Genomic DNA, 16,595 nt, shown 5'->3' on the forward strand with positions numbered 1-16,595 from the left:
CATTGAATATATAGATATATTTCAAGAGAATTTATACCTTCTCTATTTTTAATTTTGCAATCCATTGACATGGTATGTCCCTCTGTTACTTAGGTCTTCTTTAATTTGTCTCAGCAATGTTTTAAGACTTGCATGTAGAGGTTAGATTTATTTCTAGTTGTTTGATATTTGTGTATTATCTAAATAATGATCGTTTCATTTCCTCCTGTCCTCCGATAGGCATTCATAGTCAGCCTGGTCTCAGCCATCACCGGTGGGTCACCCCAGGGACACTTGGTCTGACAGCCTCGGTTCACAGCAAAATGCCCAGCCCCAGCTGTGTGCATGGTGAACAAATGACATGCAGTGATAGCACTAAGTCTCAAAGAAGAGAAGGAATGAGTCTTCCTTCTGAAGACGGGGAACTAGCTGAAGTTAAAGGTCCCAGAGCCAGGAAGTCTGACCTGACCTGGATCTCCTCAGATGCCCACTAATGGGGACAGAGCAGTGACCCACTGGTGTCCCCAAGTGAGCCCCGAGGCATCTCCCTCCTCTAGCTCAGGAGTGCCCTTGGCTCCAGGAAGAGGCCCCTAGGTGGCCCTGGTCATCTCTGAACATCCCGGACCCGCAGGAGGGGCTGCAGGAAAGGGGGCAAGCGGTGCCAGCCTCCGTGATGAGGACGGCCCGAGGAGCAGCGGACGCAACTGCAGCAATCCCTTGTTTGCTCTGCCAGATGCCAAAAAGATGAAAGTTCACGTCCATGGCCTCCAGCTTCTGACCAGAACTGAGCTGACTCACTCAACATCTACCCTCTTGGATGGGGTCCCTCAGAGGGTTCCAGAGGGCTGAGTGTAGCCCTGTCTGACCCTGCCCCCCGTAACCACAGCTCATTCCTCAGCGAGCATTCCTTTCTCTCCCCCACATTCCCATCAGTCTCCCGACCAGCACCGCCAGAGGAACCCTCATGGGAATCTGGCTTCCTGCACCTGCCAACGCCCTGCCCCATGCCAGGAACTCAGGCTTCCCGGGCCAGGGCCAGGCAATTCCAGCACCCACGCCTCTCTGGATCCCTGTTCTGCTCTTGTAGGCTGTTGTCTCACAAATGCTGAAAGGCATCTGAGATGAAACTGAGAGGGGCCAGACGCCCTCCGGAGACCCCCCAATTCATTCATCCCAACAGACAGATGGCATGTGCCCTTTGCTGGGTCCTGTGCTATGAGGAAGAGAAAGCGGAGGAGAAGAAGCCCCACCGGCCTTCAGGAGTTCACAGGTGGTGGAGGAGATGGAGGAGCAGAGAGGTGAGAGCCGGTCATGGGGGCAGGGAGGGCACAGACAGAGGGGCTCAGAAAAAGCTTCCAGAGGAGTGAGGGGCTACGTTCTAGAAGGCATGGGTGTGCATGAAGGCCCAGACCATGGGAACAGGGCCCTATGTAAATGGGGTGAGGGTTTAGGGGGGGAGGTGAGGAAAAATCCCCTCCCCACTCGGCCTCTGAAAGCAGGGGCCCAAATGTAGGACTCAGTGCCCTGTTCATTGACTTATGGGGTCCCACTGCCATAATTCGCCTTTTTGAATAGCTTATTCTATGTATTTATCTTGGTAGGTACAGGTTTCAAAGGCTGTAAATTACAAATTAAGTTTCCTTTTACTCCCATGAGACTGGAGAACAGCCAGATCCTGGATCGACAAAAAGAAAAGAGGGGGAAACACACTTTCTGATGCATTGCTGAACTCCCAGGAGGGGAATGAAATCTCCAAAGACCAACACTCCTGCACTGCTACACACAGAGCAATGAGAAGGGATGAGCAAGAGAAGGGACCAGAAGGGCCTGGAGCTCTAGGCAAGAGGGGGTGTGAGGTCCCCGTAAAGACAAGCGCCACCAGCAGCGCTGCCTCAGGACACGAGCCCCGCAGTGGGAGTGGAGCACCCTGGGGCCCCGCAGAATCCAGGACCCTGAGGATGGGGACCTGGCTGCTTATAAAGCAGAGGCCTGGAAGAAGAACCACCCCATGTGAGCCATCAGAATCCCCACAACCACAAAGAAGCAGATATGGGTTTATAAAGACCATCAAGCAGAGAGCAGGTGGCCCCATGTGTGGGAGAAAGGACAAAAAGATTTAGATCCTGAGGAGCCCAGACACTAGAATGAGCAGAAACAGGATATGGTTGGTGTGTAGAACATGTTTAAAGAGAACATGCCTGAAGAATGACTGTGCAGATCTTCAAATGAAACAAAAGGAATGTGTAGAAAGGAAAGATATGATTTTGGAAATAATTAACTCAATGGATGAGTCAAACAATAAATGAGAGGTCACTACCCAAAATGACTGTTTCCGGTCTTGTCCTTTCTCCTCAAGTCCCCAACACCTTGCTGTCATCCTCACTCAGGTGATACCTCATCAAGCAGCCAGAGGAGATCCCCCCAAACTTCTATGCCAATATCTGCATCCACATGCAACCTTCATTCCTATTTGTAGTGATGAACTTTTCATGCCCCAACCAGAAGGAATTCCACCTGTGTTCCAGAACCATCTCTCCACACCTCCGAAGGGCATTGTTTAGACAGTCTCTCCTCTCTCCCACACTGTTCACTTTCTCTCTCTGCTGGAACAGTTTCATCACCTTTTAATGACCTAACTCAAGAGTGAAATGGATTCAATGCTCAGAGCCAATTCTTTTTTTCATCCCTTGGATAGCTGAAATTGCACCTCGAGGAGCTTCTTCAAGACAGGCTGAAATGAACCTTACTTCCTGAGTTCTTGTATGTTCACCTATTCCTGCTGCCTTCAGATTGACAGTTTGGCTAGGTATAAAATGGCTTTCTTGGCTATGTCACAGGCATGGCTCTTCTGTCCTCTGGCTGTGGAGAAGACTAAAGACAGACTGATGTTCTTCCACCTATAGGTGACTGGATCACTTTTACTTGACTCCCTTTTTATCTTTGAAATTTAGCAACTTTAATCAGGAATGCCATAAGGTTGACCGCTATATGCATTATCCTTAGGACACAATGTTCTTTTCAATCTGTAAATTCAAGTCTTTCATTTCTAGAAGTGTTTCTTAAATTATAACTTTAATTTTTAATAGTTTTTTTTCTTTCATGATCTTAGTTCTTTTATCCGTAAGACTCATTGAGTGCAAACATTTGGGATCCTTTTTACCATTTCCCCATACTCAAATCCTTTTAAATGCTTTGTATAGTTCCATTTAATTTTGTTCACTTTCTTCTCAATCCTGCCCTCCACATACCTGGCTATGTTTTCAGGAGTGTCTGCATTTTGTGTTGTTTCTGTGTCCAATATGCCCTTTACAGCTGCAAGTAGTTGTATTTTTCTCTCCTCATTTTCCTGCATTCTGCAAATGCATGTCTCATTGCCTGCTCTCCTGCCATATCTTCTCCGGGTCTATCTCTGCTTCAAGCTCTTGTTTTATAGATAATTGTTCTATGTTTTCCTTTTTAATTTATGGCAATATGTTTGGTCATAAATTCTATATGCTCCACACAATATTTTTTTTATTTAAAAGGGAAAGAGAGATTAAAATGTGCATGTACATCATCTATTTTCAAAGAAACCCAGTGAGTCCACATCCAAGCAGCTCACTGGTAGCTAAAGAAAGGTGTGTGCCCTCCGGGGGGCTCTCCCTAAGCCTTCCTTCTGTACCTCTCTCCATCCCCACATAAACGGCCTTTTCCCCCACTTCGAACCCTAAGACCCTCCCATTCCTTGGTGCTTTGCTAACTCCTCTGTCTTTGCACAGAACTCTGGCTATTTCCTGTGATGTGATACGGAGCAGGAGTTTAGGGACCCCCCCCCCCACACACACACCTCTATATTTACATAGGTGCCCTTCAGCTAAGTGGCTACCAGGATTGCTGATAGGACAGTGGAACTGTGACCTGGTCGGCCTGGACACACTCCAGCCTTCCCGGCCAGTGGCTGAGAGGAGACACCTGAGTGCCAGGGAGAGAGGACAGGGGAAATGCCTCGACCATCCTGTGAATGAGCAGCTTCCTCTCTGCTCTGGGTGCTGAGAACTCAGCCCTGTGGCTGTGAGAACCGGGCAGCCCCTTCCTCTGACTCCTGCTGTACCCTTGCCCTCAGGGCTCGCTCTCCTCATCTGCTCCGGCGTCCGGAGAGGGGGTGTAGAAATAAATCCACAGCAATCAGAGGAGACATCACTTCAAGGCTACTGAGATAAGACAGTGACAACAACACGCTGATGTTCATTGAACAGCAAGTCAAGCTCATGTTGGGGGCACCATGAGCGGGCGTGATCTTTGAGCTGTGTTTTGACTTCTCATGAGCGATGAGGACCCATCCATGTGCAGCCTCGAGCCCAGGCGAGGCGGGGCCGGTGAAGGGCTTTCTTGTTTCACCTGAGGAAGACGCTGCAAAGAGGCAGAAACAGCCGAAACCGGTTTGGCTCAGTGGATAGAGCGTCGGCTTGCGGACTGAAGGGTCCCAGGTTCGATTCCGGTCAAGGGCATGTACCTGGGTTGCGGGCACATCCCCAGTAGGGGGTGTGCAGGAGGCAGCTGGTCGATGTTTCTCTCTCATCGATGTTTCTGACTATCTCTCTCCTTTCCTCTCTGTAAAAAATCAATAAAATATATATATATATATTAAAAAAAAAAGAGGCAGAAACAGCACAATATTGGAGCATCACCAGCTCCACAGGGTGCCACACCAGACTCTGGGACACCATGCAGCAACGGTCGCCAACCTTTTGGACCTCACGGACCACCAGTGGTTCACGGACCACCGGTTAGCGACCGCTGCCATGGAGGGCCTCTTACCGCTGAGCCTCATCCACGTGCTGCAGTTGGAAACACCGGCCTTGCGAACGGTGGGAAGGCTTCATGGGATGGTCCCTTCATGTAAATGCTTCGAGCAAGGTGCCTGGAGCCCAGGAACCTGAAAGCACCCCCCGGCTCCATCTCCTTCTTTCTGAGCCCTGCCCACGATAAGGACAGCGCCCAGGGTTGTCATCTTCCCTTCCCTGATGCGGGCCAGCCGACGTGTCCATTTCAACCCTCAACCCTGCCAAGGCTGATTTGGTGCTGGGGAGTCTGGAATACATCAATGCCAAATGGCCCTGTCTGTTTATTAAAATCACTATTATTTCCTCGAGGGATGTCCACACAGATCTGAATGCTCATTCCCTCCTTCACCCCTCCGATTTATCCCAGTCGGCTTTTCCCTTACATTTCTACGTGTCTTTCCTTTTCCAATTCCATTTTCTCCATATTTTCTTTTAAATCAGAAGCTCTTGTTTTCTTTACGTTTGATTGGTCCAAGTCATTGTAAATCGGAATTTTATTTTTTTTTTTAGTGCAAAAAATACCAAACATCTTGAAATAAATAACACAACCGTGCTCCTGTGCACACGCCGCGGACTGCTGGGAGCTCAGGGAGAGTTTCCTGGGCGTGTGCAGCCGAGAACGTGGTCCTCCTGCCACCAAGGGCCTCTGTGACCTGACTCCTCGCCCCAGGACAGCCGGGTGCCAGAATGAAGCTCTGTTAGAATCTGTGAGCTGCCTCCGGCCAGCTGTGACTTGGATCCAATAGTTAACCTCTTTGTTCCTTAGGTCCCTCACCTGTTACACGCAGAGGACAGCTCCAACTCGCCAGGTGATGGCGAGGAGTGACCGAGGTAAACACGTGGATGGTTCCCCGCCCATCTGTTCCCACACACGCAATCCCGTGAGGGGCCAGAGCTGAGCAGCCCAGACGGGAACAAAGTGCCGGTCCGTGCTGCGAATGGATGAACCCCGAAAACACTGTTACGTAGAAGAAGCCAGTCACACATGACCACGGGTTGTATGACTCCTTTTAGATCAGCGGTTCCCAATCTGTGGGTTGTGACCCCTTTGGCGGTCGAACGACCCTTTCACAGGGGTCGCCTAAGACCATCCTGCATATCAGATATTTACATGACGATTCATAACAGTAGCAACATGACAGTTATGAAGTAGCAACGAAAATAATTTTATGGTTGAGTCACAACATGAGGAACTGTATTTAAAGGGCCAGAAGGTTGAGAACCACTGTTTTAGATGAAATATCCAGGCAAACCAATAGGGATGGGAAGCAGATTCGCAGTTGCCTAGGGCTGGGGGAAGGGAGCAGTGAATAACACAGCCAGTGCTTCGTGAGCACGGAGTTTCCCTTGGGGATGATGGAAAAGCTCCGGAACTAAGTGAGGGTTGTACGACATCATGAACACACTTAATGCCACTGAATGTACATTTCAAAACAGCTAAAATGGTAAACTCGATGTTATTTGTACTTGACCACTGAAAAGACTGTACAAGTGTCCATCCTCGGAATTGCCCAATGGAAACCAGAATAAGCTTCGCGATTAAGCAGCTGGTTCTATCTAGATCTTAACTGAAGACCAATGAGCAGAATCCCAGAAACGCTACAGGAGCCATCCGACCATCTGTAATGCAGATCTGAGCACGCACTTGGCTTTGAATGATCCGTGGTCTCTGGAGCCTTAACTTTGCTGCCTAACACAGGTCAGCCTTCGGTGGCTTGACACAGCGTCCATTTGATCACGCTCACATTCGTACGGGTCAGCGGGGCTGTTCCGCTCTGTGGCTGGCTGTTCTCTGCTCGTCTCTCTAATGCAGTGGTTCTCAACCTGTGGGTCGCGACTCCTTTCGGGGTCGAACGACCCTTTCACAGGGGTCGCCTAAGACCATCGGAAAACACATATTTTCGATGGTCTTAGGAACTGAGACGCCGCTCCTCTATCCGTCTCCAGGCGGGTCTGCCCACGTGCAGATACGCCCACATACAAGTACCCGGCGTATTAAAGGGTCGCGACATCAGGAAGGTTGAGAACCACTGCTCTCATGTGTCTGTGATCAGCGAGCAGGCCAACCAGTGGCGAAAGGATCTGATAGGGTCTCCTCTCGGGCTTGGCTGTTGGGGGCCTGGCTGGTTGGGGAGCCCCGGCTGGGAGGGCTGGTCTCTGCTCCGTGTGGTTTCTCATCCCCCAGGGGGCTAACCTGCCTGCACAGAGCAGTTGGAGGGAGAAGCCACACATCTCTGGAGGCCTCACTGCCACCACATGCTACTGGTCAGAGCGGTCACAAGTCCCCCCGGATTTCATGGGTCCAGGAAACAGAGCCCCGTCCCGGCGGGAAGAGATGCTGAGAAGCCGTGGCTATTCCCCTGCCACCGTGCTCCCCAAACCCACGGTGTTGAAGGCCCCGGATGCCCACTCTGCTGTGGTCTGTTTCCCCAACCCCCACTCAGTCCACCAAGTGCTCACCTCCAGGCGGGCGTGGCAAGCTGAGGCTCAGCCTGAGGCCAGAGCGCCCGCTTCGCACTCCGCCTGCTAAGTCACAGCTGGAAACATCACAGCTCACCTGGCGCAGCTGGGGACGTGTCCCCGACGCCGAGGCGGCTGCATTCGCGGGGACACATCGAAATACCTTCCGTGGTTTTTCTTACAACCCCCATTTCTCTTTGTTTCAGGACGAAAGAGGCTTCTCGCCGGCTTTCCTGATCCCGTGCCTAGAACCTCCTCCTGTCGGCTGCTGAGGCCTCTGGACCCTTCACGTCGCCAGGAAGGGGGTTCCTTCCAAGCGGAAGAAACAGCGAGTGAAGCCAGTGAGAGGGACACAAACCTCCGTCCAGCGTGGCCCGAATCCAGGGCATGTGAAACCCGGCTTTTGTCCAGAAAGGTGGGTTAAGGGGCGCGGTGCAGAGCCTGGGACAGCAAGTGGAAGTGACTGCACTTGGCACCCCTGGGACCAGGGAGCCTTGAGCAGTGCGGAGGGCCCCGGTCAGGGCCGAGCTCAGGCGCTGTCTTCAGCCGCACATGCAGACGGGAAGTTCAGAGGCAGAGGCAGCAGGGCCACTAGGAGGCTGCTGACAGTCGAGGCGATGGAGACTGGGACAGGATGGTGACGAGAGGTCACAGAGGGAGAACTGACACCATGTGACAACCACTTAGATGTGGGAGGAGGAGAAGGGTGGACAGTGAAGGATGAGAGGGGCTGGATGACGGGTAAGGCAGTGGCCGCAGGCACACAGAAAGGGAGGCCGGGAACAAGAGGCGCGTGGGTTGTGCTGAAAGTTCTAAGGAGACGCCCAGAGCAGGGGCGGGCCGTACCGCCAGGGGGTAGGTAGGGCTAGGGCTGCTCGGCGCCCCTACGGGCAGTGGCAGAGACAGAGGCGTCCTGGGGGGCTGCCCCCTCCGGAAGCCCTCCCGAGGCCTGGCCAGGGGTCTGATGGGCCCCCAGGGCCTAAAACCCGGCTTTAGAGATTGAGCAATAGCACCCCCCTCTCGCAGATGCAAACCTATCCAACAAGCAGGCCCGCGTGCGCCCCTGCTCTCCCCAGCACTTGGAGTGCGCCCCAGTTGGCTGGGGCTGGATCTGTCCTCACATTTTACAGGGCTGTCCTCCTGCCAGGGTCGCTGTAGAAGTCATAGAGGAAATGAGCCCCCTCTCCCGGAACCCTGACCACAGTTCTCCACTCTCACCCTCTGCCACGTCAGCCTGGACCCAGCCCATGCCTTCTGGGACCAGACATGGGCCCTGGAGAGGTAGTTCCGAGCACCCACTCTACACAGGCTTTTTTAAAAATATGTTTTTATCGAGGGAGAGGGATAGAAATATCAATGATGAAAATTATGGATCGGCTGCCTCCCGCTCTCCCCCCACTGGGGATGGAGCCCACAACCCGGGCATGTGCCCTGACCAGGAACCGAACTGTGTCCACCTGGTTCACTGAGCCCCGCCGGCCGGGCACTCCACACGTACTTGGACTCGGGGCTCAGCTTCACGTGGGGCCCCCAATGAGACAGAGGCCAAGGCCGTCTCGGTCACAGCTGAGACGCACCTCATCGCACCAGACAGGCCGCTGGTGAAAAGGAAACACCGGGGTGCCATGACTGGCTGTCCGGTTCCGGGCGTGAGTCACCCTCCCAGGACCCAGGTCCTGGGCTTGGGTTCTGTGCTCTCCGGTCAGCCACACAAATACCTCTCAGATTGTTCAGCTAATGGTGCATCTGCGAGGTCATTCGAGGCTAAGACCAGGAGGATTAAAAGGTCTGATTCCTTTCTGAGGCCCTTACTTGTAAAGCACCAAAGAAGCCATAAAACAAAGATTTATTCGGTTTCAGCGGACAGCTCTGTGGCACAGCCCGTAAGAACCAGGCAAAAAACATCTGGCCAGAAAAGTGCACTTGTTTACAAAAAAAAAAAAAAAAAAGGGTTTAAGACTCTTCTCCAGCTTCACCAAGTTCTTGGACTAAAATTAGGCTGAAGATTAAAAACAATGTAGAATCTTGAGAGCAGCGGAGAAAGAACATGTTGTTTCTTCCTCATCCAGCTGCCTCCGCGCGGGTCCCCTCCGGGGCACCCAGGGGAGAGGCCCTCCCCGTAGGTAGCCCCTGACCGCACAGCTGGGGCGCTCCCGCACAGGTGGCCGGGGCCTCGCTCCCAGGCCAAACGCTTCTGTGGGCGGGGGGGGGGGGGGGGGGGAGGGTGCTTTCTGGGCAGACCCTGGGAGAAGGGCAAGCAGGGGTGAGGTTTGCTGTCCCTGCCCTTCCACCGCCGGTCTTCGGGGCCCAGTGCAAACAGCCCTGGTGCTGCTGGCACGTAGATGCTCGCAGCCGCCTCTTCCGGGGGACGGGTGCATCTTCGCAGACGTGGACAATGGCTGTTTTGTAAGGAGCAGAGCCTGCGTTGGCAACGCAGCCCTAGGCCTGAGTCAGGAAACAGCTTCTGTTCCAGGCCCGCGTTGACTCAGCACGGACGCTCGGGCCAAGCCCTCTGGGCCCAGCTGGCCCAGCCCCCGCGGTGGGAGTCACAGGACTGGGAGGCTGCCTTCCGCTCTCCCCGGGATGCTGATGGGATTAGTGGGTTAAGGTGGGAAGATGCTTTGAACTTCTTGGCACAAAGCTGTCTGGAGCCGGTAATTAATCAGCCTCGCTAAAGAGGTGGATTACGGGCAGCAGTCACTAGGGGGGCTGGGGAAGAGCTGGCTGAGCTCGGTAGCTGGGTCTCTAGAGCTGATGGGGAAAGACATCGCAACTGCTATTTGCTGCCCTGGGCAATGGTGATGGTGAGAGTGGGCGTCCCTGGGCAGGGCAGGGCAGGGCAGGTTAGCAACCCGGACTCACTCTCACAGAAGCAGCCCGTCTTGGAAAAGCTCATGGTACCCGAGAAACATAGAGGTACATCGTCTCCATGAAATCAGAGGCTAGAGAAGAAATGGGTCCTCCCCGCTGAAGCGGCATGGAGCTCGCCAGCCCGGCTGCCCTGGGTGACAGCAAAGTGCCGGTTGTGTGGGAATCAGATGGAACGTCTACCAGTCAGGAAGGATGATGCTGAGCAGACACCTAGCCAGGCATGGGATGCCACCGCTGGCTTCAACGCCGGCCGGGGAGCCGGTAACGGGGACCTGAGTGTTCCCACAGCCCGCCTGAAGGTGCCACTCGAAGTGAAAAAGATAGAACTAAGCCATGACTTTTGTTCAGTGGCTCATTCTCTCTCTCAAATCGGAGATGGGACCAGCATGGCCGTGGAGCTCCTGAGTCGCCCAGCGCTCCCGTCCTTCACACCCGTGCCACCCTCTCATGGGTGGACAGTCTGTGCGGTCACCCTGCTGCTGCCCTCAGAGCCCCGGCGAGATGCAGGGGACTCGTGAACCCTGACGCCTTGCTGACCCTGAGGCCATCGACCACCACAAACAATCGAGCCCCATACTGTTCCTTCTCACCCATCTGCCCTTCTGAGTGTTCCCTGATCCCTCAAACGCCCCTCTGGTGCCATAAATTGCTGGCCCGGAGCCCTCAGGTGGCGCCCGTGCTGTCTGCGTGCTGCTTCTGCACTAAGTCCCGTCTCCGTGAGGCTCTCTGGTCTGTGTTCCCCAGGAAGTCATCCCAGGTCAACCCAGCTAGTTCTCCATCAGTAAATTCTCCTCCAACCTGTTGAGCATTGAAAACACCTTCCCACACAGGGGATCGGCCTTTGGGCAAAGTCCATGCCCACCAGCAGGGCACCCGACCTCTCCCAGTGGCTGAGCGTCCTAACATCCAAATGACTGCAAAGCCTCCAGCCTTCCCCGTCCCGCCCCTGCGCTGGGCCGGGACCAGAGCAGTGGCTCCCCAACGCTGTCCCGCCCCCAGCAGGGAGCCTGACCTGGGACCCGGAGCACAGCTGATGGTCAATACTGATGTGCCCCCTTCCCCGGTAGCTGTGCCAGCATTTTCTCTTCTTAAGGCCCAAGGGCTCCTCGGTTGCCCTGGGGACAAGGCCTGGAGCTTCAATGTGGTGGCCTGGCCTCTCCCCACTACCACTCCTGACATAGGCCCTGCGTTTCAGAGCCACCCCAGACTCTACCCCGAACACCATTCCGCCTCCACACTTCACACACAGCTCCTTCTGCCCACACACCCATCCCCGCCTCCACCATCACTGTCCCACCACCCTCCACCCTCCAGAGCCCTCCTCTGTGGCAGCTGTGCTGACCGCCCTGGAGGGTCTGTCCCTCTCCTGCTCCCAGGACCGGGTACCAGCTCTGCTGGGCCGGGCTGGGAGTGCCCCGTCTGCATGCCCCCGAGGGCGTGTCAGCATCTGGTCACTGCGCTGCTCAGCGACAGTCAGACCCGGACACGTCGGAGTCCCTGCGTGCAGAGCGAAGTGAGGCCCCTCTCCAGCCCAGGCTCTGCTGGGTCTCGGCCTCCAGGAGACTCCAGGCCAGGGGAGCCTTCCCGTTGAAACGGCTTTGTTTGCCTGCGCGGAAGGCCAATGTTTCCCGGCTCTCTCAGGGCAGCTCCCATCTCACCCATGAGTTACTGCTCGGCGATGGAAAGGCCAGGGGCCATGTCAGTGCGGCCCACACGCGAGCCAATCGCTCTGCCCCTGAACCGCTAATGTTTCACGAGGCCCGGGTGTTCCAAAGTTCATCCCGAATAATGCAGTGTTTTGGAAAATTGCAGAGAGCCCATCGGTCCAGCTGCTACCCCGGCTCCAGCTCCAGCAAGAGGGGCCGGGAGGCCTCCTCCGAGCCGTCCTCCTCTGCACCGTCTCCTGTCCTCTCCAGGCGCATCCGCCATGCGGCCAAGGGAAGAAACAGCCGTAAATCACCTACCCCCAGTCCCTGTGAAATACCGCAGATGCTCAGAACGGAGGGGGGTCAGCCCAGGCCCGGCAGGGCTGCCCCAGATCCTGCAGAGCTGGAAGCAGGAGTTTGAGAGCTCGGTATCAATGGGATCCCCGAAGGCTCCACCCTCCATAAGTCAGCCCCAGCTTGGCAGCCTCACCGGACGCTTCCCGCCTGGTTCACACGAGGGTGAGGGGTGGCTGCTGGCAGAGGATCCCCCGGGGACGCGAAGGCGTGGGCTTAACCTGGCCTGACCCCCCCGGAGGCCCACACGTGTGCTCAGCGTCCCACACACCACGCACAGCCCCGGGATTGCACAACAGCATTCTGCTGCTGCAGGGAACACCATGTCCAGGCAGAGCCCAACCCCTCGGCCCTCCGCAGACAAAGAGCACAGCGGCCGGGCCCTGGGTGCTGCCCACGGCAGGAGGATCGATTTCAGTCTGAGCCCCGCCACGCGCTCAGCGGGCAAGAGACACCCCCTCTCTCGGCTCCAGTGGCGTCCTCCATAGAATGAGAATCAACGGTGCAACCGGTTCAGCCCAGCTCGTGGCGTGTGGGGCGCAACCTCCGTGTCCCCCGGGCCTGCCCGGGTCTTGCGGCTGCACCAGAACGAGGCGGTGGGTGGGGCGGGATGAGAGGACGGACGTGCCCCGGGGATTTCTGCTGGATTCCCACTTGATGGGATAAGCTGCCTGGAGAAATCGGCTGCTCTGACCTCTCCTTTCATGTCCAGCCAGGACTATTGCTGCTCGAGCATGAGGCTGCCTGCAGGCTCCTAAGCCATCTCCGGAGAGCCCCGGGGTCAGCTGTCCCTGAATGACTCTGGCCTTGGCTGGGAAACCTGTGCCAGGAGAAATGGTGAAAGTGGAATAAACAAGGAGCCTTCCTGCAAAAACAGGCCTGAGCTCAAGAGCCGAGTTGCTGTCTGCGGCCCCTGTGTCTGGAGTCACGGGGAAGGAGGGCCCGGGCTTCGGGACAACGGGGACCTGTTCTTCCCGTTCGGAGAGGGCACTGAGTCACAGGTGAGCAGCAGGACAGAGCTGCCGCCGGTGACACGTCCCAGCCAGCCACGTGTCTCTTGGTAAGACGGGCATTTCCCCAAGTGCCGCCCGGCTCTTAAGTCCCAACCTTGATCGCACCAAGGTAACCGCAGGTGATGGAAAAGCAGAGACGTTCGGAGACGGAATTGCCAGCCTCTGGCCCCCAGCACTGCAGCTCAGTTGCCGTGTGACACTGGGTGACGGACTGATGGCCTTGTCCCGGGCAGGAGGACAAATACCACACGGTCGCTCTGGTGTGAGGTCCCGAGAAACCAAGAAAGAGGCACCATGCCTGGCGGGTCTCTCTGGGCTTTTGGGCAACATAATCTTCATTTGGGTGTATTTCTCCAGCCCATTTACCCCCAAACAGCGGCTAAGTTTTGAGAACAAGAAGGGCTGTGGGGCGTCAGTGTCTGATGGGGACAGAGTTTCCCGTTCCGGAAGATGGAAAAGTTCTGGAGATGGATGATGGGGATCGATGGTTGCACCCAATGCCACTGAACCGGGTGCTTAAAAACAGTTGAAATGGTAAATTTTATGTTCAGACCTTTTACTATAATTTTTAAAACCTTTAAGAAAATAAAAGGGAAGACTACACTTTTAAATACAAAATATGATATTGCCAGTATAATTTAATTCATGGTGTTATATGAACTGTGCAAAAAAAATGCATAAGCCTTAAAGTTTTATAAGTAGCAATAACTAAAGATTGGAAGGGGGCCTGAGTGAGTCTCGTCGTTACAGTGGGGGTGGGGGCTCAGCGAACGGGTGCTGCTCCGGGCACTTGGGCACCTCGGAGTGTGCTTACAATGGGCGTTGCCCATGAACACTGGCCAAGTGGCCAACTGGCCAACGAACCCACGAGGCGGCCAGGAAGGTCCAGGAACAGGCATGGGCTCCCCGAGGGCAGAGTGGCGGGTGGAGACTTCCTCTGCACCCCCGAGGGGGGGTCCATCGGCCACCTTCCCGTCTCATGCCGTTTCTTGGCCGTGCTTCCTCCATTGCATCTTTCTTCTCTGAGCTTAATCATGAATTAAATTCTTTTCATTTTTCTCTCGATGCAAAATAACTGAGAAATGAAAACAATATATACCAGCTGATGAAAACTCCCAGTGTGTCCAGTAAATCATTTCGAAGCACATTAAAGTCGGCAAAGGCGGAGGGGCAGCTGCCCTGGGGTGAGCAGCAGCGGGCAGGGGGCCGGACCCATGACCCACCTGCCACTGAGCTCGCAAGGCCTCCAGCGCGTCCCTTTGGCTTTTGGAATCAAAACCAAAACCTTTAACGTGGAAATAACCACCAAGCTCCCGGGCTGAAGCAAGGATGGAGGGCGGCGCCCGGCACCTTAGGCTTTGAGTGACAGGCCCCACCTTTGCTCACGATGGAGTCAGGGTGGATGAGGCCAGGCAGGGCATCCTCAGGCACCACGCCCCGCCCAGCAGGGGGAGCGCCCGAGAGCGCCTGGTGGTGAACAGTACCAAATGTGTATTCTTCCACAATTTTCTGAAATAAAGAATAACAGCCAGACTAGCGTGGCTCAGTGATGGAGCATCAACCTATAAACCAGGAGGACACTGTTCGATCCCCAGTCAGGGCACATGCCTGGGTTGTGGGCTCCATCCCCAGTGTGGGGAGTGCAGGAGGCAGCTGATCAATGACTCTCATCATTGATGTTTCTATCTCTCTCTCCCTCTCCCTCTCTGAAACCAATAAAAATATATTTTAAAAAATAATAATAAAATAAAAGAATATTTAAAAAGAATGTCAGAGAATCTTCCCGGCTACTTCTATTTCCACTGGAGCCTTATCAAGTTCTGGGTTTGAGTTTTCTTCGAGGACATCGTTTCAGAGAAAAGGCCACTTCTCCGAAGGCCAGGGTAGGGACGCAGAGGTGACGGCAGTAGTGACCGCACCTCCCACCACCCTGTCAGATCCTGTGACAACCCTGCAGTGCAGGTGATTATGTCCCTCAGTCTCAAAGTCATGAGGTGAGGAGCCCAGGCCACAGTCCATGAGCATCTGGGCCAGGTGTCCTGGCTCCGGAGCCAGCAGGGCCGCTGGGTGTCGTAAGTCAGGGAGTTGTGTCACCCTGGTGACCTGGCCTGATGACCCAAATCTCATCATCAAACTCCTCCAAAACCAAAGTCAGCTGAACTCTCCCCAAAACCCTCTAATCTACAGCCCGGGGGCCCAATCCAACCTGCCACCTGGTGTTGCTAATAAAGTTTTATTGGCACATAGCCACACCCACTCCTTTACATACTGTCTACGGCCGCTTTTGCAACACAACAGTGCAGTTGCACTGATGGTTGTGACAGTGCTGTAGTCTAAAAGGCCGTGTCCCCCCATATTCATATGTGGAGATCCTAACGCCCATGCATGACACTGTCAGGGGGTGGGGCCTTTGGAAGGTGATGAGGGCATGAGGCCAGAGGCCTCCTGATAGAATTAGTGCCCTTTAAAGGAGACCCCTGAGCACCCTGGTCCCTCTGCCCCGTGAGGATACGGACTCACTATGACCCAGGAGGTGGGCCCCACCAGACGCCGAATCCGCCAGCACCATGATCTCAGATTCCAGCCGCCAGAACAGTGAGGAGTGCCATTGTTTCTAAGACCCCCATCTGGAGTGTTCTGTCACAGCCGCCCAAATGGACTAAGGCGGAGACCCAGAGCAGGACATTTCCCCTCCATCTGGGCCCGACGGAGAAAGTGTGTGGGCGCTGCTCACAGGGACACAGGGCAGGTGCAGAGCTGCGCACCCCACACCACGTGGCCTCTGACAGGGGTCAGGTGCTCGCTGGTCCCCGACACGGCTGGGAGCTGCGTCCTCCCCTCCCCTCTGCAGCCCACCTGAGCTGCAGGCGGGACCTGACTCTGTGGCCAGGCATGTTTGCAGGAGCGGAGCTGGTTGTGGGGCAGCAGAAACCTCCCCTGGACGGTTTGCACGTGGCCCTAGAATATCAGACCGCGGTCTCACACGTTCCACCCACATATTCAGCTCCTTCAAATGACAGTGATGCAACCTTCCACGCAGGTGCTGTTCTGTGCTTATAAGGTGGCTCCACACCCCTGTCACACCTAGTTCTCTGGACAATCTCGTGACCATGCACTGTTGCTCAGCCCCCACCTGCCGGAAAGTGAAGAAAACCCAGGAAACAAATGTCCCAGCAGTCACCCCCGCGTGCCATCACCTGGGAGAGGCACCCAAGATAGGCAGGAGGCTCCGGTTGGGCACAGAGACCCGCGACTCCTACCCGCACCCCTGACCCCAGAAGCTCTTCTGAGGACAGAAATGGATGCTGACCATTCTCACAGAGGCCGTGCCGTGGGCCTCCCGGGAGGCAGGAGGCATGCTCCGCAATCTGGCAACAGAGAAGTCCGACCTCAGAGTAAAGTCCCTGCACGTTACACAGGGGCCCGGAGAGGGGAAGCCCTGTCACTGT

The 16,595-nt window shown here is 55.1% G+C and overlaps 1 protein-coding gene across 8 annotated transcripts; it reads left to right on the forward strand.

Moving 5' to 3' along the window:
- Nucleotides 1–930: 930 nt before the first annotated feature.
- On the forward strand, nt 931–14,261 carry LOC132229931 (uncharacterized). Of its 8 annotated transcripts, none has more exons than XR_009451761.1 (5): nt 931–1,277; nt 1,581–2,882; nt 5,569–7,677; nt 11,946–12,298; nt 12,846–14,261. XR_009451761.1 is itself a non-coding variant. In XM_059686586.1 (4 exons), the coding sequence occupies exons 1-4, from the start codon at nt 1,195–1,197 to the stop codon at nt 8,729–8,731; spliced, it is 696 nt and encodes a 231-aa protein (XP_059542569.1). In that variant the 5' UTR covers nt 931–1,194; the 3' UTR covers nt 8,732–9,886. The 8 variants fall into 8 exon arrangements, 1 of the variants encoding a protein (XP_059542569.1); XR_009451763.1 differs by having other exon boundaries at nt 11,946–12,141; XR_009451758.1 differs by having other exon boundaries at nt 11,946–14,261.
- The last annotated feature ends 2,334 nt before the right edge of the window (nt 14,262–16,595 follow it).

This window comes from Myotis daubentonii, chromosome 1, assembly GCF_963259705.1.
Source record: "Myotis daubentonii chromosome 1, mMyoDau2.1, whole genome shotgun sequence".
In the NCBI taxonomy this organism is placed as follows: domain Eukaryota; kingdom Metazoa; phylum Chordata; class Mammalia; order Chiroptera; family Vespertilionidae; genus Myotis; species Myotis daubentonii.

What these genes read in the sequence shown, in the direction of transcription:
- LOC132229931 (XM_059686586.1), top strand. Translation starts at nt 1,195, where the DNA reads ATGAGGAAGAGAAAGCGGAGGAGAAGAAGCCCCACCGGCCTTCAGGAG. An exon ending in GGAGATGGAGGAGCAGAGAG is followed by an intron (nt 1,278 to 5,568) that starts GTGAGAGCCGGT and finishes TTTGTTCCTTAG; the next exon opens with GTCCCTCACCTGTTACACGC. An exon ending in CCCGGCTTTTGTCCAGAAAG is followed by an intron (nt 7,678 to 8,392) that starts GTGGGTTAAGGG and finishes CACATTTTACAG; the next exon opens with GGCTGTCCTCCTGCCAGGGT.